The sequence below is a fragment of the Dasypus novemcinctus genome, chromosome 30 (assembly GCF_030445035.2).
Source record: "Dasypus novemcinctus isolate mDasNov1 chromosome 30, mDasNov1.1.hap2, whole genome shotgun sequence".
Lineage (NCBI taxonomy): Eukaryota > Metazoa > Chordata > Mammalia > Cingulata > Dasypodidae > Dasypus > Dasypus novemcinctus.
Genome location: NC_080702.1, coordinates 7292700 through 7315379, shown reverse-complemented (window position 1 = coordinate 7315379; position 22680 = coordinate 7292700). Strand labels below are relative to the sequence as shown.

Sequence of the window (22680 nt, the reverse complement as noted above, 5' to 3'; positions counted from 1 at the left end):
CCATCGCTCTCAAGCAGCTCCAGCCCCGCTAAGTGGCCTGCAACCCGCTTTCCCCGGCCTGCTTTCTAGCATCTAATAACGTTTCTGCTTTTGCCTCCCCATACTTCTGCGGAGGTTCCTCCTGTCTCGACCTCACTCCTCTTCTCAGCCATCCAAAACATCCCTTCTCGTCCCCCGCCCCCCTCCTTTTTTTGCTTGAACCCCCATTGCATTGCAGATTAGGCCGCCTCATGTCGGCCCGCCCCGTTAACATCGGCCTCTCTCGCGCCCGTGGAGACTTTGGCCTTCCTGTTGTCCTCGCCTACGTCTCCACCACTCCCGACGCTGCCGCCACCACCACCGCTGGTGCCCTGACGTGACTTGTCCTCACAGCTGCGATCTTCCAGACCATCACACAGTCTGCCTCTGCCTCTCTTCGCCACCAAGGAGAGATCAACTACCTGTAGCGTGCTGTCATTCTGGACTTTTAACAGCAGATGGACCTTATAGCCACTGAGATCAACAAGAATTGGACATTGGCCACCCTTGTTTGCAACGGCAAGATACCGCCCCCCTAATTGTACATTTGTATCCCCGTCATACCCACCTCCCCCTTCAGCCCACTTCCTTCATTTGCTTACTGCCCTTGGGCCTCGGCTACTTGTTACTGCTGCCATCCTGGCCCTTATTTGAAAAGAAGGGGGAAATGCGGTCACCCCTCGGGCTGAAGTGTGGTTTGCTGGCCTGGCGAGGGGCGGCGGCCGCGGTAGGCCTATTCCAAACCGCTGCCCCCATAATAGGGTAGTTGGTCGGGCCCACCGCCACCCCTGAAGGAAGCTCGGCATGGGCGCAGAGTGCCCTCAGGTCTCCCCTTCTCGGCAGCCATGCTTCTGTGGCCGCCCCTCCACCCGGATGGTGCCACACGATGCCTTGTGGGGCGGCACCCTTCTTCTTCTTTCTCCCTGCGCAGGTGCAGGGTGGAAAAATCCAGTCTGCCCTTTTCCCTCCCCCCTGACAGCAGCAACAGCCAGGCACGGGCGGGAAACTCAAGTCTGCCCTCCACCCCAGCAACAGCAGCCACCAATCCCTAAACCCTGCCACTTCCCCCAGCAACAGCAACAGCCAATCCCTAATCACCACCCCTCCCCAGTCCAGTACCTCCCACTGACCTTTCTCCGGCAACCAATCCAAACAGGGCATGGCTTTGACCAATCAGCCTTCCCCAGCCCCTATAAAACTGTTGCCTCTCCCTCAATAAAGTGGACTTGCGTGTTTACCTCGTCTCCGCGGTAGTTCTTCTGCCGTGCGCCCTCCAGTCCTGAGAGCCCCCGACAAGGGCCTGGCCTCCCTTGTCCCCAGTTCATTGCCTGCTTCTCCGGGTGACCCCCTCATTGCCGGCTTCGCCAGGCGACCCCGTCAGCCGAACCGCGCAACCCCTGTGAGACCGACCCCTTGTCTGCTGCCGGACCGACCCCTCGTCCCAAGTGGGGCCGACCCCTCATCCCAAGCGGGACCGACCCCTCGTGCCAAGTGGGACCGACCCCTCGTCTGCAGCCAGACCCCACCTCTACCGACCGAGCAAGCCGTCACAAAGTATGATGTTGGCTGTGGGTTTTTCATATACGCCCTTTATCATGTTGAGGAAGTTTCCTTCTATTCTTATCTTTCAAAATGTTTTTATCAAGAAACTTCGCTGAATTTTGTTGAATGGCTCTTCTGCATCAATAGAAATGATAACGTAATTTTTCCTTTGATCTGTTAATGTGGCTTGGTGTATTACATTAATTGATTTTCTTATGTTGAAACATCCTTGCATACCTGAGATAAAACCCACTTGATCATGGTGTATAATTTGAGTGATGCACTGTTCCTTTATCTGTTCAAATCTGCTGTTGTGTGGTTCTAGTATATTCTTAAATTCTTCCATTTTTCCTTTCATTACCATAAAATCTGTTATTTCTTACGTATATTTGCAAGTTCTTCTATATTTTCACCCAGTGTCTTCTTAATACACTTTATCCCTTCCATCATCTCATTGAATTGATTTAGAATATTTTGGATATCTTTGATTATTTGTTGCATATTCTGAGTCTCCTTTTGCATTTTAGTTTGTTTATTTGACTGGGCCATATATATCTGTTTCTAAGTATTGCTTGTAATTTTTTTGCTGATGTCTAGGTATCTGTTTATCTTGATGGGTTTATTCTCCTGGTCAGTTTCTCTGTCTTGGTTAGGATTTTATTTTTGTTAGGCTTTGTGCTAAGTACTTGGATACCTGCTTCCTCTTATTTTATAGTTTTAAGATTGCCCATGTTTAACTGAAAAAAGAAAATATAAAAAAGAAAAATGAGAGAAAAAAGAATATAAGTAAAAAAACAAACAATAAAAAGAGAAAGGAAAAGACAAAAAAAGAAATAAAATTGAGGAAAAGAAAGAAAGAAAAAGAAATAATGAAGAGAAGAGAAAAAGAACAATAAAAAACAGTATTCCTTCCCTCTCAGGCCCTCAGTAATTGGCTGGTGCCTACGTGTTGGCCACCAATACCCATCAGTCAATACCACTGTGGACTGCCTCTCCTAAGGGACCTGGAGGAGGAGGAAGGAGAAAATAAAAAATGAAACAGAGGGGAGTGAGGCAAGATGGTCGCTGAGTGAACTTGCCTTTGCGGTCTGTCCCGGGAAGAGATGGCTGGGCACGGCTGCAGGTTCTCCAAGGCGGGGTTTTTTCAGGATTTTTGCAGGGCAGAAGTGCCTGGACATCGATTGGGTGGAAAGGTAACGGAGAGGATTGGTCTAGAAGATATAATTTGGGTTCTATTACCCGCAGGTGAGACCCGCACATGTGTTCCTCCCTATTGGGGGTGGGGGGAGCCACGGTCCTGCCTGGTGGCTCCACTTTTAGATGGCTCTGAGGTACTAAGGAGTTCACGAGTTCTGGGTGGGCTATTGGCGGGTTGATGCGATGGGTCTCCTTTGCGGATCGATTTGGGAAGATAGACGGTGTTTTGTTGTGAAGCAGGAGAAACTTCTGATTGTGAACACAAACAATAGTGCTTCCACCTGAAGCCCCGCCCCCAAAAGGCCGGCAGCCGATCTCCAACCCAAATAGGCTGTAGGCAATAAAGGGACGTAATTGGAAAGTTGTTTTAGGCTGCGGCAAGGGAGGGGGACAAGTCTGGAAGCCGAATAGGGAATATTTTGCGAAGCTTGGGAATTCTGGTTTTGGAATCTGTTTTCGGCGTCACAGGCCAGGCTTCGGATCTGTACCAGTAAAGTGGCTGTGGTGTAGAGGCGCCCTCTAGTGGCAGTGTTTTGGAATCACAGGGCGGGAGCTGTCCAAAAGCTGAAGTGAGATATACCCACACTAATGAGCCCTACTAAGTAAGTGAATTGCAGGGTTCAGTCATAATATAGAGTTTGCGGATCTGACTTCCCCCATAGGGCTGGCACCCAGTTGTGGGGATCCCTGAGGGCTGTGTTACACTGCGGGGCCCCCAGGCTTCCTGTTGACCAGATTGGAGGTTACCAGGTCTGAATTCCCTAAACTCTGGTGGCCCACACCACAGAGACTCACACCTCTTGAGTCCTCAATATCTCAGACATTCCATCCCTGAGTCCATCACGCACAGAGGTCCATCTGAGGTCCTTAAATGTCCTAGACTTCAACGTTGGTGTTTTTCTTTATTGTTTCATTTTGTTTTGTTTTTATTTTCATTTTGACTTATTCTTTACTTTTTTCAATTTCCTGATTGCTAACACCGCATTATCCCCTAGTCTTCTCTCACAGCGTATCCCCCAAAGTCTTTTTTTATTCAGTTATTTAAGGTTTTTTTTTTTCTGTGGTAGGTGTTGTGTAGTGGGTGTTTTAATTCTGGTTCATGTATATCTGGTTTTTTTTCTTTCCCCTACCTGTTCCCCACCCTTTGCCCACCCCCTTTTCCTTTCTTACTCTCGTCCCTTCCCCCCCCCTTTTTTTTTCTTTTTTCTGTTGTCTCTCTCCCTCTTGCCCTCATATTCTACTTAGTTTATTTTAACTCAATAATACAAGAGATGCGGCAGGAAACACCTCACATTCGCTGGGTTTTCTCATCCTCCACTGCCTCATTTCTGTGTGAACTGATTTAGGCTACCTACACTATCCTCTTTCCCCTACATCTTGATATCCGCCACCGTCTACTGTCTCTCCTATATTCCACCTCCCACCTCCCTTTCTTCGATCCACAAAGGGTTTAAGTCTTAATTTCTAATACCTTTGTTTTGTTTTCTGTCTGTTATACACTCTTGAAACTATTACCTTTCTTTTCTCTTTCCCTCTCTCATGAAAACAATAGCTTTTTAGCTCATACCATATTCCTCCCATATTCAATCATCTACCTCATAATAGGTACTCTACCTACTGCTATAACGCTACACAATTTACATGAATCTAACCTCCATCCTCCCAGATCTCATATTCTTGCTTTGTTAACATATATCACCAATACTACTTTACACTTTTCTCTTGCTTACACAATTGCCTTTCCCCAACACTAATACTTTCCTTTAAAGTGAACTTAACCAACAACAAGAAATTAGAATAAGAAGAAAAAAGTGACAAAGAGAAGATATAACACCTCTGCAAAAATAACAGCTAATTAACCTCCAAGAGCAGACAAAGAAGCTAAGGAACTGTTAAATCCGTCAAGATAAAGAGATGACCAGAAAGCAACAAAAGTCTACAAACCAAACCAGTAATCAGGAAAACATGGCTGAATCCAATCAACAAACCAAAAATCACGAAGGGGAGCAAAACTTTGCACAAGCAATGAAAGATCTCAGAACATTTATCACCGACAAATTTGACGAAGTAATGAAAGAGGTTAACAACATGAAGACCTCACTTGGAGGGGAAATTGCAGACATATGCAAAAACATAACAGATATGATGGGAACGAACACCACAGTTCAAGAAATCAAAAATACACTTGCAGCAAATATCAGCAGACTAGAAGAGACAGAGCAGAGAATTAGTGATGTGGAAGACAGTACATCAAAAATCAAACAGATAGTAGAAGGGGTCAATAAGAAGATAGAAAAAATCCAGTTAGGACTTATGGACCTGAATGACAATGCAAAACACTCAAATATACGTATTATAGGCATTCCAGAAGGTGAAGAGAAGGGAAAGGGGCCAGAAGGAGTGTTGCAGGAAATAATGGCTGAAAACTTCCCAAATCTACTGAAAGAGGCAGATGTACATATCCAAGAAGCACAGCGCACTCCACTAGTCATAAACCCCAACAGGCCCACCCCAAGACATATACTTGTCAAATTATCCAATGCTCAAGACAAAGAGAAAATCCTAAAAGCAGCAAGAGAAAAGAAAACCATCACATACAAGGGAAGCTCAATTAGGTAAAGTGCTGATTTCTCATCTGAAACCATGGAGGCAAGAAGGCAGTGGTATGATATAGTCAAGGTACTAAAGGAAAAAAATTTCCAACCAAGAATACTCTACCCAGCTAAACTAGCATTCAAACATGATGGAGAGTTCAAAATATTCGCAGACAAACAGAAACTGAAAGGTATACCAACAATGAAACCTCCCCTTCAAGAAATTCTAAAGGGAGTTCTGCAGGAAGAAAGGAAAAAACAGGAAAGGCAGAGTTGGAGGAGAGTATAAGAGCAAAAACAACAAAAACAAAAAACAAAAAAATACAAACAAAATATGACAAACACAAATCCAATCAAAATATGGCTAACACAAATAATTCCTTGAAAGTAATAACACTGAATGTCAACGGATTAAACTCACCTATCAAAAGATTCAGACTGGGACATTGGCTAAGGAAATATCACCCATCCGTATGCTCTCTACAAGAGACACATCTTAGACCGAGAGACGGATGGAGATTGAAAGTGAATGGCTGGAAAACAATCATACAAGCTAACAATAACCAAAAAAAGGCAGGAGTAGCTATATTAATATCAGACAAAATAGACTTTAAATGTGAAACAATTTGAGAGACAAAGAAGGATACTACATTTTAGTAAAAGGGACAATCTGTCAAGAAGATCAAACAATCATAAATAGTTATGCCCCTAACAAGGGTGCCTCTAAATACGTGAGGCAAACGCTGGAAAAACTAAGTGAAACAATAGATACATCTACAATTATAGTGGGGGATTTTAATACACCACTATCAACTCTGGACAGAACATCTCAAAAAAGAATCACCAAAGAAACAAAACATCTGAACAGTATATTAGAGGAGCTGGATCTAATAGACATATATAGATCGCTACACCCAAACAGCAGGATATACATTTTTCTCAAGCGCACATGGATCATTCTCCAAGATAGACCGTATGCTGGGCCACAAAGAAAGGCTGAATGAATTAAGATTGAAATCATACAAAACAATATCTCTGACCACAGTGGAGTCAAGCTGGAAATTTGCAAGGGACAGAAGCCCAGATTTCACACCATGATTTGGAAATTAAACAGCACACTCTTAGATAAACAGTGGGTTAAAGAGGAAATCTCAAAAGAAATCAATGACTACCTTGAATCAAATGATAATGATAACACAACATACCAAAATTTATGGGATGCAGCAAAAGCAGTACTGAGAGGAAAAATTATAGCAATAAATTCATATATCAAAAAAGAAGACAGAGCAAAAATTGAAGAACTAACTGCACATTTGAAGGAATTAGAAAAACAACAACAAAGTAACACAACAGGAAGAAGAAGGAAGGAAATAACAAAGATAAGAGCAGAACTAAATGAAATAGAAAATAAGAAAGCACTTGAAAAGATAAACAAGACCAAGAGCTGGTTTTTTGAGAAGATCAACAAAATTGACAAACCTTTAGTGAGAATAACAAAGAAAAAAAGAGAGAAGATGCAAATACACAAAATAAGAAATGAGAAAGATGATATCACCACTGACCCCACAGAAATAAAGACTATCATAAGAGGATACTTTGAAAAACTATATTCCAACAAAAATGACAATCTAGAGGAAATGGACAATTTCCTAGAAACACATAAGCAGCCCATATTGACAAAAGAAGAAATTGATGATCTTAACAAACAAATCACAAGCAGAGAGATAGAATCAGTTATTAAAAATCTCCCAACTAAGAAGAGCCCAGGGCCAGATGGCTTCACAGGTGAATTCTACAAAACATTCCGGAAAGAACTGACACCAATCCTGCTGAAACTATTCCAAAAAATTGAAACAGAAAGAACATTACCCAACTCCTTCTATGATGCCAACATTACCCTAGTACCAAAGCCAAACAAAGACATCACAAGAAAGGAAAATTACAGACCAATTACTCTAATGAACCTAATCGCAAAAATACTTAACAAAATACTTGCTAATCGTATTCAACAACACATTAAACGCATTATACACCACGACCAAGTGGGATTCATCCCAGGTATGCAAGGATGGTTCAACATAAGAAAATCTAGCAACGTAATACACCATATAAACAGATTGAAGGTAAAAAATCACATGATTATATCCATAGATGCAGAAAAAGCATTTGACAAAATACAGCACACTTTCTTGATAAAAACACTCCAAAAGATTGGAATACAAGGAAATTTTTTGAACATGATAAAGAGTATATATGAAAAACCTAAAGCCAATATTGTTTACAATGGAGAAATCCTAGACTCCTTCCCTCTAAACTCAGGAACAAGACAAGGATGCCCACTGTCTCCGCTCCTATTTAACATTGTCTTAGAAGTACTTGTTCGAGCATTGAGGCAAGAACCAGAAATAAAAGGCATTCAAATTGGAAAGGAAGAAGTCAAAATTTCATTATTTGCAGAAGACATGATCCTATACATAGAAAACCCTGAGAGATCTACAACAAAGCTTCTAGAACTCATAAATGAGTTTAGTAAAGTCGCAGGTTATAAGATCAATGCGCAAAAATCAGTAGCATTTCTGTACACCAATAATGAGCAAGATCAGGAGGAAATCAAGAAACAAATACCATTCACAATAGTAAATAAAAAAATCAAATACTTAGGAATAAATTTAATTAAAGAGATAAAGAACTTATACACCGAGAACTATACAAGATTGTTTAAGGAAATCAAAGAAGACCTAAATAAATGGAAGACTATTCCTTGTTCATGGATAGGAAGACTGAACATTATTAAGATGTCTATCCTACCAAAACTGATCTACACATTCAATGCAATCCCAATAAAAATCAACACAGCCTTCTTTAAGGAACTAGAAAAACTAACTATGAAATTTATTTGGAAAGGAAAGAGACCCCGAATAGCCAAAGACATACTGAAAAAGAAAAACGAAATTGGAGGAATCACACTACCTGACTTCAAAACATACTACAAAGCTACTGTGGTGAAAACAGCATGGTATTGGCATAAGGAGAGACACACAGACCAATGGAATCGAATTGAAAGCTCTGATATAGAACCTCACATATATAGCCACATAATATTCGATAAAGCCACCAAACCCTCTCAACTGGGAGAGAGTGGCCTATTCAACAAATGGTGTCTGGAGAACTGGATAGCCATATGTAGAAGAATGAAAGAGGATTACCATCTCACACCTTATACAAAGATCAACTCAAGATGGATCAAAGACCTAAATATAAGAGCCAAGACCATAAAATCCTTAGAGAGCAGTGTAGGGAAACATCTACAGGACGTTGTAATAGGAAATGGATTTATGAATATCTCACCAAAAGCACGAGCAGCAAAAAACTAATAGATAAATGGGACTTCCTCAAAATTAAAGCCTTCTGCACCTCAAAGGAGTTTGTGAAGAAAGTAAAAAGGGAGCCCACACAGTGGGAGAAAATACTTAGCAACCATATATCTGATAAGAAACTTATAACTTGCATATATAAAGAACTCCTATATCTTGAAAATAAAAAGATAAACAACCCGTTTAAAAAATGGGAAAAAAGACTTAAACAGACACTTCTCCAAAGAAGAAACACAAATGGCAAAAAAGCACATGAAAAAATGTTCCAAATCTCTAGCTATCAGGGAAATGCAAATCAAAACCACAATGAGATACCATCTTACACCCATAAGATTGGCAGCTATGAAAAGAACAGAAGAATACAAGTGCTGGAGAGGATGTGAAGAAAGGGGAACACTCATCCACTGCTGGTGGGAATGCATAAGGATCCAACCATTCTGGAGGACAGTATGGCGGTTTCTCAAAAAACTAGCCATAGATGTGCCATATGACCTAGCAATACCACTGCTGGGTATATACCCAGCAGAACTGAAAACAAGGACACAAACTGATATATGTACACCAATGTTCATAGCAGCATTTTTCACTATCACCAAAAGTTGGAATCAACCCAAATGCCCATCAACAGATGAGTGGATCAATAAAATGTGGTATATACACACAATGGAATACTACTCGGCTGTAAGAACAAACACACTATAAACACATGTGATAACATGGATGAATCTTGAGAACCTTATGTTGAGTGAAGCAACCCAGACATTGAAGGACAAATACTACATGACCTCAATGATATGAAATAACCAAGCTGCCATAGATAGCAAGAGACTGAACGATAGGCTTACAGGAAATCGGAGGGTGGAGGAAGGATATGAGTCGATGTCTGCAGGGGTGGAACTTAAGATGAGATGGTGGTAAGTATGAACACAAAGAAGAGATAAAATGGGGGCAAGGGGTTGCCTTTGGTTGGGGCTTTGCAGGTGTGAGGGTGGCTGGGGATGGGCGGATGGGTAACATTGCCCAAAAGTGGGGGGAGGGAGGGGTAGCATACGAACACAGGAGAGTGTCAGGTGTTGGTGGAGAGTAAAATGCTGAGAAAATCATATCAAAATATAAAAAAGAGGGTTACCTGTTTAGAATGCTCGGAGGGGAGGGTCTGATGCAGGACGGGCTCCTGGGGAATGTCTAAATGCTCATTCTGCCAGAGTGGGTGACACCATGGGGTAGAAATCCAAGTAGTGAGAGTGGGGGTGGACCCACATCCTGGGGAGGACTAATGCCATCAAATAGAGGGAACTGTATCCCTCGAGAGAAAGGGTGGCTCCCAGGGCATTGCGGCAGTTGAGCAATTTAGGCCCTGAACACTATTCCATCTATCTCTGGAAGTGGCTCCTAGGGAAATGGAGGTTGGCTGTCACTGTGGGCACCAAGGTGGAAGGGAAAATGGATGTTAAATGTGTGGAACCAAGGTAAATGGGGGGTAAGAGAGGAGTTTCGTGAGAGTACACAAGGATGGATATAAAACATGTAATATTACACCATAACATATAGGAGATGACAGACTGATAATGTAAACCATAATGTAAAACATAGGATAACTAAGAATGTAAAAAACTGTGTATCCTAAAGTATGCACCACAATGTAAGCACAGATGTCACCTTGTTTGAAAGCTATTGTCTCAGACTCTGTACATCACGTTAAGTAAATATGATGTGAATAGGGTATAAGAGTATCACTGTGGAAGGGAAAAGGTTTTGTGGTGGATGTATGGGAGTGCTGTATATTATATATATGCATTGCTGTGGTCTAGGGCTCCTGTGAAGAGAAGTTCAATAATTAGGGGAAAAAAGAAAAAGAAAAAGATAGGATGTAGAATTTTTTCCAAGTCAACATGTATTCTTTATCTAACCTTTAAACCCATCGCTATATGCCATTTCCTAGTAAGGGACCCTGACATTATATTGGGCTTCAAATTTCAGGGAGTTCTGGATCACAGAGTGGTTCAACAATGGCAACGGAGGAAAACTGGCATAGGATACCATTGACAGGTGATATATGGCTGACAGGGAGCTGTACAGAACATATGTCCAGGGTGCATGGTAATGTTAGGATATACTCATTGTGGCAACAATTAAAAACCACAACAGAGGGGTTACTGGGTTCCTGGCCAGTGGTGCCCTGTCGTGGTCCCTAGGGGAGCAGCGACAGTCTCCCAGGTGCAGCGGCGGGGACCGGGAGGGAGTGAGGGTTCAACAGTGAGCCCATGACGCTAATGACTATGCTGGGGAGCTGATAAGCCTAAAATAAGAACAAGGCCTAGAGCAGCATTGTGCCTGGGAATTTCCTCCTGTCAGCCTTCATGTTACTCAAGTGTGGCCAGTCTCGAGGCCAAACTCAGCATGTAAGTGCAATGCCTTCCCCCCAGGGTGGGACATGACACCCGGGGATGAGCCTCCCTGGCACCAAGGGACCACTATCAACTACCAACTGATGATGCAACTGGAAAATGACCTTATACGGAAGGTTCAATGCGGATCAGCAGAATATCCCTGTCTACATAAAATAACATGACTTTAAAATGCTGTTTGACCTAATGTAAGGGGGAAATGGAAAGGAGAAATGAGTTTATATGGATACAAGTCTCTAAAAAAGAGTCTGGAGGCTGTCAGAAGGATTGCCCTTATGCACAACTGAGCAGAGTCTGAGAGACAGATAAAGCAGATACAACCCCCAGGTATTGGTTCCTTTGAGGGCTAAAGAGACCCATGGGAGTTATGGTCATGGCAGATGGGGTTAACTACCAGGTCAGATGGCCCCTGTTTATGTGTGATGAATCTGGACTCAGATGGGATCTCTCTTCATAAGACTTTCATGCTAATGTGCTGGAGTTGCAGTTAGTGTTGGGGTTTAAGATATATTTAGGGGATTTGAATCTCTGGACTGACAATGTGATAGCCAGGTCCTGAGCCTCAACAGACTCCAGCACCTACAATCTGATTTATTGGACTCACCACACTCAGCTAAGATGGAGTTGAAGAAGGACAACCACCACACCATGGAGCCTAGAGTGCTTAAAACTGTAAGTGGGAGGATTGCATCCAGCATCCATGTGGAATCTGAGCCTCCTCTTGACATAGAGGTGCAATGGACACAACCAATCCAATGTCCACATAGAAAAGGTGGCATTGGATTGGGAAAAGTGGACATGGTGGCTGATGGGTATGGGGAATGGCAGGAAGAGATGAGAGGCAGAGGCAACTTTGGGACATGGAGCTGCCCTGGATGGTGCTTCAGGGGCAATCACCGGACATTGTAAATCCTCACAGGGCCCACTGGACGGAATGGGGGAGAGTATGGGCCATGATGTGGACCATTGACCATGAGGTGCAGAGGTGCCCTAAGATGTACTTACCAAATGCAATGGATGTGTCATGATGATGGGAATGAGTGTTGCTGGGGGAGGAGAGGTGAGGTGGGGATGGTGGGGTTGAACGCGACCTCATATATATATATTTTTAATGTAATATTATTACAAAGTCAATAAAAAAAAAGAAATAAATGAAACAAGTGAGGGGGGAAAAAAACAGGTCTCCCTCTCAGGCCACCACTAGCAAACTGCTATGGTCTTCATCAGCTGCCTGTGCCTACCATTTATCCCACAGCCGACCTCCTTGCAGGTACCCAGGTGAGGAAAATAAACAAGGGGAAAAAAACAGCCTATCTCTTTCTCAGGCCACAAGTAACCAACTAGGCTCTTCCTTGTAGGCTGCCCAGGCACATCAATCAATTCTCTGAACCTCTTCCCTGTAGGTAACTCTATGGTGAAAGGGAGAAAATAAGATAAAATAAATGGTCCTCTGTCTCATGCCTCTCCCATCTGGCTAGTTTCTCACTCACTGGCTGGATCTCCATGCTGCCAGCCACTCCTCCATTACCAGTATGGGCACCCCTACACTGTCTTGAGAATACCTCAGCCTGTTGTCTATCTGGGCATCTCATCACTGGCTGGCTCAGACCACAAATTCCCTTTTCCTGGTACTTGGCTGTTTAACCCCTCTAGCCAACACTTCCCATCACCTTCATGGACCCATGGCTTCCCATATGCCCTGCAAATCTGTCTGCATTCCTGAAGCTTCTGGAAGAGTAGTTCAACTTGTTTTTCTATACTCTGCCATCTTGGATCGCTCTCCATTCCTTTATTGATTGACAACTTCTTTTCAAATTCACAAAAATGAAAGAACAAAAAAGGCAGTGCATGGGAAACGGACTTTGGCCCAGTGGTTAGGGCGTCCGTCTACCATATGGGAGGTCCGCGGTTCAAACCCCGGGCCTCCTTGACCCGTGTGGAGCTGGCCATGTGCAGTGCTGATGCGCGCAAGGAGTGCTGTGCCACGCAAGGGTATCCCCCGCGTGGGGGAGCCCCACGCACAAGGAGTGCGCCCGTGAGGAGAGCCGCCCAGCGTGAAAAGAAAGAGCAGCCTGCCCAGGAATGGTGCCGCCCACACTTCCCGTGCCGCTGATGACAACAGAAGCGGACAAAGAAACAAGACGCAGCAAATAGACACCAAGAACAGACAACCAGGGGAGGGGGGGAAATTAAATAAATAAATAAATCTTTAAAAAAAAAAAGGCAGTGCAACAAGTTATGGAAATATTACTCCTAAAAATGTAATTCCAACTGCCAACTCAGTTGTTCCTCTATTGTTCAGAAAGGTAAACAAAGAAACACAGATTTGTTAAATGGCATAGCCAAGTTCTCTTTATTAATTAAAAAAAAAGAGCAAAAATATTAAGAGCTTAATCATATTTCATATCACACATAACCAAATCCCATATTCTCTTTTCTATATTTAAAATTATTCTAATATAGTACCAACTTTTCTTTTCCTACAAAAAATTGCAGTGATGTTAACTACTCTTCATTTTTCACATTTTCATATATGTAAATTATCCTACAGAAACTACAGGGCAAAATAAAAGCCAGTAATAAATGAGTTTTTCAAAGTTATAAGATATTAGATCTGATACAAAACCAACTGAATTTTATACACTATAAATGAATCATGGAAGTTAAGATTTAGAAAAGTATAATAGCTTCAAATAACATGAATTAGATGCAAATTTTACAAAAGTTATGCAAGATATGCATACTGAAAATGTTTTAACTCAAACATATTTTATGTATTGCCAATTTTCCTCTTTCACAATACATGGTTTTAATGGTGAAAATGTTTTCTTTGAGAACTACTTGACCATAATCTAGAGTTAGCAAACTTTGATAAAGAAACAATTCCTTCTTTATTTCTAACTCATATTATTTTAAGTGTATCTTTAAAAACAAAACATATGATCATTTGATTTATTTTATGTAGTTTAATTATCTTAAATAAAAATTTTCTGATGACAGAATTATCTTAAATAAAAATTTTATGATGACAGAAAAAGATGCAATTACATCTTTAAATCTTAAGAGAAATATATTTTATTAATATTCAATATGGGCTTTAACACCTGTCACACTTTAGATACTATATAACCCATGTTCCTATATATTTCATTATTTATTAAGCATTGATAAGGTTCTGTAAAACATTGCTTAATTCTCCAACATCAAGATGAATTTATACATACTTAATCCTTAATCCTTGTTATGGAATATTTAGGTTAGATTTCAAGTTTTGTTGAATTTTACTCCTAGTTTATCTACTGATGGATTTTTAATTTAAACAATGCATATTTCATACCCTTTTAAGCTCTTAATTTTTAATTCTATTCTATGATAATAATATGTTTACTTGCAAATTTGATTACTTAGCAGATTACGAGACTTTCAAAGCAGGATGTGCACATCAATCACTGTCTCCCTGCCACAGAAAATTGTTATGGTCACATAACTTTGCATATTTTAAAAATCTGGTAAATCTAAAATAAAAGCATTTATGTTTGTAGTAAATTATAATTATAAACATGTACTAAAGAATGGTTTTATCAATTTCTATATATATTTTAATCTTTTAACTATATATATTCAATAAATATGTATATTATCCCACAACATTTATCCACATTTGGGTACTTTCAGACAACTATCCTACATATGTGCTAACATTGCTATCAGTCTAAAAGACTGAGTGGCCACACATACTGTCCAGTTCATTGGAGTCAACCTGGACAGCTAGCAGGAAGATGATGATGGAATATGACCATCCCAAGGAAGAGAGAGTCTGCAACTGCAATCAAGATTGTCCCATCTGTTTGCCCTATGGGATCCAAGCCCCCTCTCAATTAGAGGTGGAGTGGGCATCACCATCCCAAAATCCTCAGGATTGGGGAATGAATAATGGACTAGAGTAGACTTACTGGTATTCTACTATAGACATTGTGATTCTAGCAATGGAAGGACTTTTATCATTGATGTGGAGGCAGTGGCAACTGGTGGTTCTGAGGGGAGAAAGAGAAAAAAAACAGGTGTGATATGGGGGAATTTCTGAGACTTGGGAATTTTCCTGAATGGCATTGCAATGACAGATACAGGCCATTATATATCTTAATATAACTTACAAAATTGTGCAGAGTGTAAACTACAACATGAACTATAATCCATGTTTAGTGGCAATGCTCCAAAATGTCTTCATCAATTGTAAGAAATGTACCACACTAATGAAGGATGTTGGTAATGTAGGAAAATGTGGGAAGGGTAGGGAACAGGACATATGGGAATCCCCTATATTTTTTTATGTAACATTTATATAATCTAAATATCTTTAAATAAATAAAAATATATTTAATAAAAAGGCAAATACAGATGTTCAGACACAAAGATAACATGTTTAGACTAAACGTACTAGACATAACAATTTATGCATTAATCAGTAATTTAACACCTATTAAATTACAGGTACTATATAAAACATTTTATCTAAACCAAAGTATAAGGAAAATCATGTTTATTTGTTTAAATTGTGTTTTCATTACCTCAGTACATGTATATGGATCTTTTTGATTTTGATCTTTATGCTAGTCATATATTAGAATCCCCCATCAGAATCATTCTAGCCAATATAACTCTATATCAGAAAATATGACTTTGGTTTCAAGAAAACATGCAGTGAAAGTGAGTTTGTGCTTTGATTGATGCATCCAGTACCTGAGAATGTATCAAGTATGAGGCCTTTTGTCTAAAGAAATAATTAGGTAAATATGTTCTTCAATGACATCTCACTAATTATGGAAAGTTACAGTTGAGTGTTTGAAATCACTCATGGGTAAGTAATTGTGACTCTCCATTTCTACATATAACAACATATAAATAATTTATGCATTTTAATTCTGAAGAACAGATTAAGCAAGTCAATTTCACCTGCCTTGGAAGCATTTCCCTTTGGAAAATTTTAGAGTCCCTGCCTTTGGGAGATGGGCTACATAGATAAAACCAATCTCATCCTTGCTCTGTATGATATTACCATCAATTCTGTTTGCTAAAGTCAAGATAGTAAGAATCAGAATCCTCTTTAGGGAAGGAAATTCTCAGTATTTGAAAGCCAGACTTAGCATTGTCCATATGGGTTAATAGTTAGTATCAATTTCTTCAACAACTATATGAGAAGCCTATTGAATATTTCCATCTTCTATATAACAGATACTCTGGTGAGTATTACTTTTATTTTATTCCTGTTGTTGCTTATAATTTCAGGTACAAAATAAAGGTCCTAGAGAAAAAACATTTAAATCAATTAACAGGAAAATTTTCAAAAGTGATTAAATAGCTACTTTAAGATCATTAAGAAGTGTCTTTTTAGTGTAAGTTACAGAGAAATAAAATGTTAATTTTGAACACACTTTCCAAAACATGATTTCAGAAAGGGTACATTTTAAGAGACTTGATTATTATAGAATTTTGTTCAGAAATGTATCAGACTTTGAAACAGCTATTTACTTAGCTGTTTTTTAACACATAGCAGGATGATGAGTGCACTGTAACCAATGAATTAAAAAGTTGAAAATAATAGCTAAGGTTTATTTTATCTATAAACTGGAAGTATTAAAAAACTGAAGAAAAATAAATAACTTAAAATTTGTCAAAACACGTTAAACTTAGTGAATATCATTTTTATTTTAGGTTATATTATTTTTTTTATCAAACTTTCTTATTATTGAAATATATAAAAATAATTTGCTGTTGTAAATTAAAGCTTGGTTTCTTAAGGAAAATAATTTCAGCACCATAAATATTTCTTGGTGTTTAGAGCTTGCATGCTCATATAGAGTGGAACGATATGGCATTGCATAATAAATACAGGAATAAATCTGTTCACCACTCTTTAGATTTGATAACTGAAAAGGACATGCTTTAGGAATGGATAGTTTTGAAGGGTTTTCATCCAATGAAGATAAGAACAAATATTGCATACCACCATAATGAGTGACAATTGGTTATAAGTTCACTTATTTTTTTACCACACTATGCTATTGAAAGCATAAAATCAAGAGATATAGAAAAACAATGCATGATACTGGGAGAAAAGCTAAAAACATTGGCCTCAATCTAGATGGGAAAAACACACTTTAAAGGGATTACAATGCTAAAATAAAATACTTTTTGAATACAATATTTGCAATAAAGAAAGTGAAAAGACCTGTAGCAAATGGTTACTACCGCTTACTCTCTTTTTAGAAGAGCAGGATTCTGATGATTTCAGCATTTTAGACTGAATTTTTAAATCAATCGTTCCATCATTCTAATTTTCCTATCAGTTTTATTATGAAATTTTAAATCCAAGAGAATGAAGACCAATAGGGGAGACAGAAAAAACATATCGCAAGTATTTATAAATGAAGTCTTAACTATAATATTAGAAAAATGTAATTCCAACATTTCAGTGTAAATATGAATGTTTTTCTAACCCTTTTCCCAATTTATCCTTTCAAAGAATTGGCAAACTTTAAATTACACAAAGAAGTATATGAAATCATTCATTTAATTTTGTTTTATATTTAGACAATTAAGCTTGGGGAGGAGTCAGAATATGTAAGTAAAATGTTGATTACAGGATCAGAAACAGGAGTTGGAATTTAGAATCCAGACAAATGAAAAGAGAGATTTATAGAGAGATATGTATCTATTCCCATCTCTTAATGTTGTATAGCAGTGTTATGTTAAATAAAAAACTGATATATATAAATATATATATATTTATATATATAAAAAACTGATATATATAAATATATATATTTATATATATAAAAACTGATATATATAAATATTTATATATATATTTATATATATAAAAAACTGATATATATAAATAATCAGTTCTAAATATATATACACATATTAATTTTAACCATGTATGACATTACCCCATAGTGTGAAAGCTAGAGAAGGAAATGAAAATGTAAAGGTAGAGAAATGGGAAACATATTGCAAAAAAGAATTGCCAGGAATAGGACATTTAATCATATACAAACAAGCTAAAGATTTCAGAAAATTAATGAGAGAAATTTAGAGTAGGAAGAAAGCAAATTAGCATTCCACTAGAGAGCAAAATATCAAATATTTCATCATGTTTATTTATAAGACAGAAAAGTGAAAATAAAGTTAATGAACCAAAATAAGTGAACTCCACAGGAATGAAACACTAAAAATTATAATAATCAAATAACAATTATTTGACAAAAAAATTATAAATAGTGTGTGGCACAGTCAAATAAGATAGCCATACATTTTCCTTTATTTCCTATCACATATTAAATTAAGAACCTGCTTTCTAATACACCTGGAGCTTTGCCTTACAAATTTGGGGATAGGGAGTAGTATAGTAAACTATTGGCTTGTGTGCCTAATTAGCATCATTACCACTTTGAGGCTTATAAGGAGAAGCAGAAAACATGCTAAAACAGAACTCATCTGGAACATATGACTAATACACAGGACTTTCTATGAAAGGATGGAATTTATTGTTAAACTGTTATTGCTGTTACGCACGTGGGCAATATGTATTGACTGATGTGCACTAAACATTAAATAGGAATACTTAATGTTCTGGATCCTTCAATAATACTTTATTTTTCTTCTTTAAGGCAGAATGTCATCAAGAATGAACAATATCTCAATGGTGACAGAATTTGTTCTCTTAGGTTTTCCTGGGCCATGGGACCTTCAATTATTGCAAGCTTCAATATTTACAGTAATGTACCTCTCAGCCCTGATAGGGAATGGACTCATCATCACCATAACCTCCTTGGACGCCTGCCTCCACACACCCATGTACTTCTTCTTAAGGAATCTGTCCCTGTTCGATCTTTGCCTCATTTCTGCAGTTGTGCCAAAAACTGTTGCCAATTCATTGACCGGCAACAATTCCATCTCTTTCCTTGATTGTGTCACCCAGGTCTTCCTGGTGGTTTTATCTGCAGGCGCAGAGCTGTTCCTCCTCACAGCCATGTCCATTGACCGCTATGCTGCCATATGTCATCCCCTGCACTATGACGTTGTCATGAACAGGGGCACGTGCCTGCGGATGGTGGCCATGTCTTGGTTCAGCAGTGGCTTTATTTCCTTTATCCACACAGTGAGCACCTTTTCTTTATCTTACTGTGGTCTTAATAAAATTCAACAGTTTTTCTGTGATATTCCCCAGTTGCTAGCTATTTCTTGTTCAGAGCATATAACCACAGAAATTGTGCCCATTCTCATTAATGCAGTACTTGATTTATGCTGCTTTATCTGCATCATAACTTCATACATCTACATCTTCTCCACTATCAGAAAGATTCCCTCCACACAAGGACAGTCAAAAGCCTATTCCACTTGTCTGCCACACCTGACAGTTGTTGCACTTTTCGTCTCAACTGCCTTTATAGCTTACCTGAAACCTATTTTTGGGTCTACATCATTCACTGATCTCATTCTATCTGCTTTCTATATTTTGTTGCCCCCTTCCCTTAACCCCATCATATATAGCCTTAGAAACAAGGCCATGAAGACAGGTTTGGAGAAACTGATCATTAGAAAGCTCTGGAAAACAGAGAATAGTCTTATATTTCTTTAAGAATGGAGGTATTCACCTCTTAACACTTACGAATAGAGTTCATCTAAATTGTGCTCTTTCAAATTTGACTATTCCCAGCATTAACTGGAAGTGTGGTGCTGATCTTTGGTCAAAGTGGAATGTAATAAACTAAACAGTAGTTAATGAAGTCATGTTTGGATCTGAAACATTGCAGCTTACAGGCTGCAATACCTATTGTGGTATTTGAATTCTGAACCCCATTGAAAGAAGCACTTCATTTTAATCTGTGTTCCTATGGGTATGAATTTATTTCTAAATAGGGCTTTCAAAATATGCTGTTATTGGTTCAGGCATGGCCAACTGACTCAGGGTGGGTCTTGATCCATATTGCTGGAAGCTTTATAGAGAGAAGGCCACAGAATGAAGCTATAAGTCAGCAGAAACCAGCGGACATTAGACACAAGAATATAGAGTTCACCTTGTGATGGGAAATAGAGATGCAAACCAAGGAACCCAAAGGATGGCATCCAACCAGCACCAGAATGCTACAGAATTTAGGGAGAAAGAATATTTGATGATGCCCTGATTTGGGACTTTTGGCCTCCAAAATCATGACACAATAAATTCTTGTTCTTTAAGCCAACCAATGGTGTGTTATTTGTTGTCACAGCCTTGCACGCTAACACACACACACACACACACATATCTGTAACAGCTAATGAAAATGTGCACATTGATATTTTGTAGCTGATTTTTGTTAGGCTATCTTGGTTTTTAGATATTTACCTGCAAACCATTAAGGTTTTGTCTATATTATTAGAGAATGACAGAAGATTCCTCTTCAAATGAGATTTAATTCGCTGAGACCCAATAACCCCCAGGCTTCTTACTTTGTGTTCCTGAGAGTAAGCATGTCCTGTGAGACTGAGAAAGTTTGTGGGAATGTATTCCTGTACAGATTCAGGACTCCCATAATATTGCATTTTGCATAACTGGCACAACAGTCAATAAAATAGTTTGTTCAACCTCAGCAGTGTATTCAACATCACTGAAGATAATAGAAAAGGGACACCTCTTATTAGGAAAATTACTCATCCTACTATTATGGAATTATTATTAATTTATTTTTTTAAATTTTCATAAAGTATCATTGCACATGGCCTTACCTAAATTAAAAATGTGCAGAAAATAAGCCTTTTTATAGAAAGCATCATTATTTAAAATTTACTTGAGAAAATGGGAAGGATTAATTATACCTTCTGTTTCCTCTTGCTTTAAAAAAAATTTAGATAGAGGCATTAGATTACATAAATGTTACATAAAAAATATAGGGGGATTCTCATGCAAAATATCTCCTCCTCAATTGATGAAACACAATGAAGCATTGTTACTAAACATGGTCTATAGTTTATATTATAATTTATACTCTGTACTACACAATTTTGTAGGTTTAGACAAAATGTATAATGATCTGTATCTGTCATTGCAGTGTCATGCAGGACTATTCAAGCATCCCCAAAATGTTCCAGATTACACTAATTCTTCCCTCTCCTTCCCCTCACAACCTCTGGTAAACACTTCCTTTATGTCACTGTTACAAGTTCTTCCAGTTTGCATTCCTCCCTTTCATTTGTTCATTCCTCGATTGTGAGGATTCTGGGATGGTGGTGCTCACTCTGCTCCTGATTAGGAGGTGGCTTAGAACCCATGGGACAGATGGATGGAACTGTCTTGCTAGCACTTACACATACTCTATTTTTTGGAGAGGGGCATTGTTCATGATCTTTTTTTAGTTGTCTCGGGCAAGCTCAGTGAACTGGAGAGTAAGTGTTGCAACTCTGTGGAGATATAAGGCTCAAAGGGCATATGAAAATAAAGAATATTCAAGTCTCTGGGACATATATTTAATGGTATAGTACTAAATATAGATTCAAATAAAAGAGGCAGAAGAGCTATATGTAGGGAAATTATAAATGAGTCTAACTGTGTTACATTGGTGAGCACATATTCAAAGGTAAGACCCACTGACAGGGTGCCAAATTCCTGAGATTTTCTGCCCTGCTCGTAGTGTCTAGATGTCTCTAGAGATCTCAGAAGTCCCCTCACTTGAGGCATTGTCTACAAGGCAGTTAATGAATTCATCTGGAGAGGTGCATAGCATAACCTCTGGAATGACCTCCCAGCTCACTTTGAAATTCTTAGCTATGAAAATTCATTGGTATTTAATATGTCCCCCTTCTGGTCGATGCTTTTTTCCAAATGTATTCCTAGTTTATGCTTGGTCATAATTCCTTAGTGCCATCAAGGCTCATCCTCACTAGTCATAACCCACACCAAGGGGAAGGTATTTACATGCTGAGTTTGGATTAGAGAGAGGCCATATTTGAGCAATGACGAGACTTTTAGGAGGTAACTCTTAGGCAATATATAATACAAGGCTAAATTTCAATTACACAAGAACAAGGTTCATAAAATCACCAGTATCAAGGGACTGGCATATTGGTTTGTCCTCTTTCACTAGGCACTGCCTATGTATTTGGGGGATTCATGCCACTCTATTAGAGAATGTAGCAGGGCTTCTGAGATTCAGAATACAATATTCTTTTAGTTATGGTGGGGGTCTCCACTCTCTGAGACAAAATCCCATGACCACTTGAATATATTCACATGTTGTAAAAGCAAGCCCCAAGTGTATCCCTCCCATCCTATCCCCCCATTACTGACAACCCCCACCAGTGATTCTCCCTGGCCACAGTTGTGACACTTCTGCAATCCACAACCTCCCAAAAATAAACAAAAGATAACAATAATAAAAATAATTAAACTTAACATTAAAATAAAAAATTAAATTTCATTTTGTCTTTCAAAACCACAAGATATGTTATCTTTTATGCACAAGGACAACTTCTTCCATATATTCCCCCATTATCTTTTTTTTTTTT

The 22680-nt window shown here is 38.9% G+C and overlaps 1 protein-coding gene across 1 annotated transcript; it reads left to right on the top strand.

The window, feature by feature from the left end:
* Positions 1–18823: 18823 nt before the first annotated feature.
* Positions 18824–19777, top strand: LOC131276649 (olfactory receptor 14A16-like). Its single transcript, XM_058290180.1, has one exon. It carries the CDS (start codon positions 18824–18826, stop codon positions 19775–19777), a length of 954 nt encoding a protein of 317 aa, XP_058146163.1.
* Positions 19778–22680: the final 2903 nt, after the last annotated feature.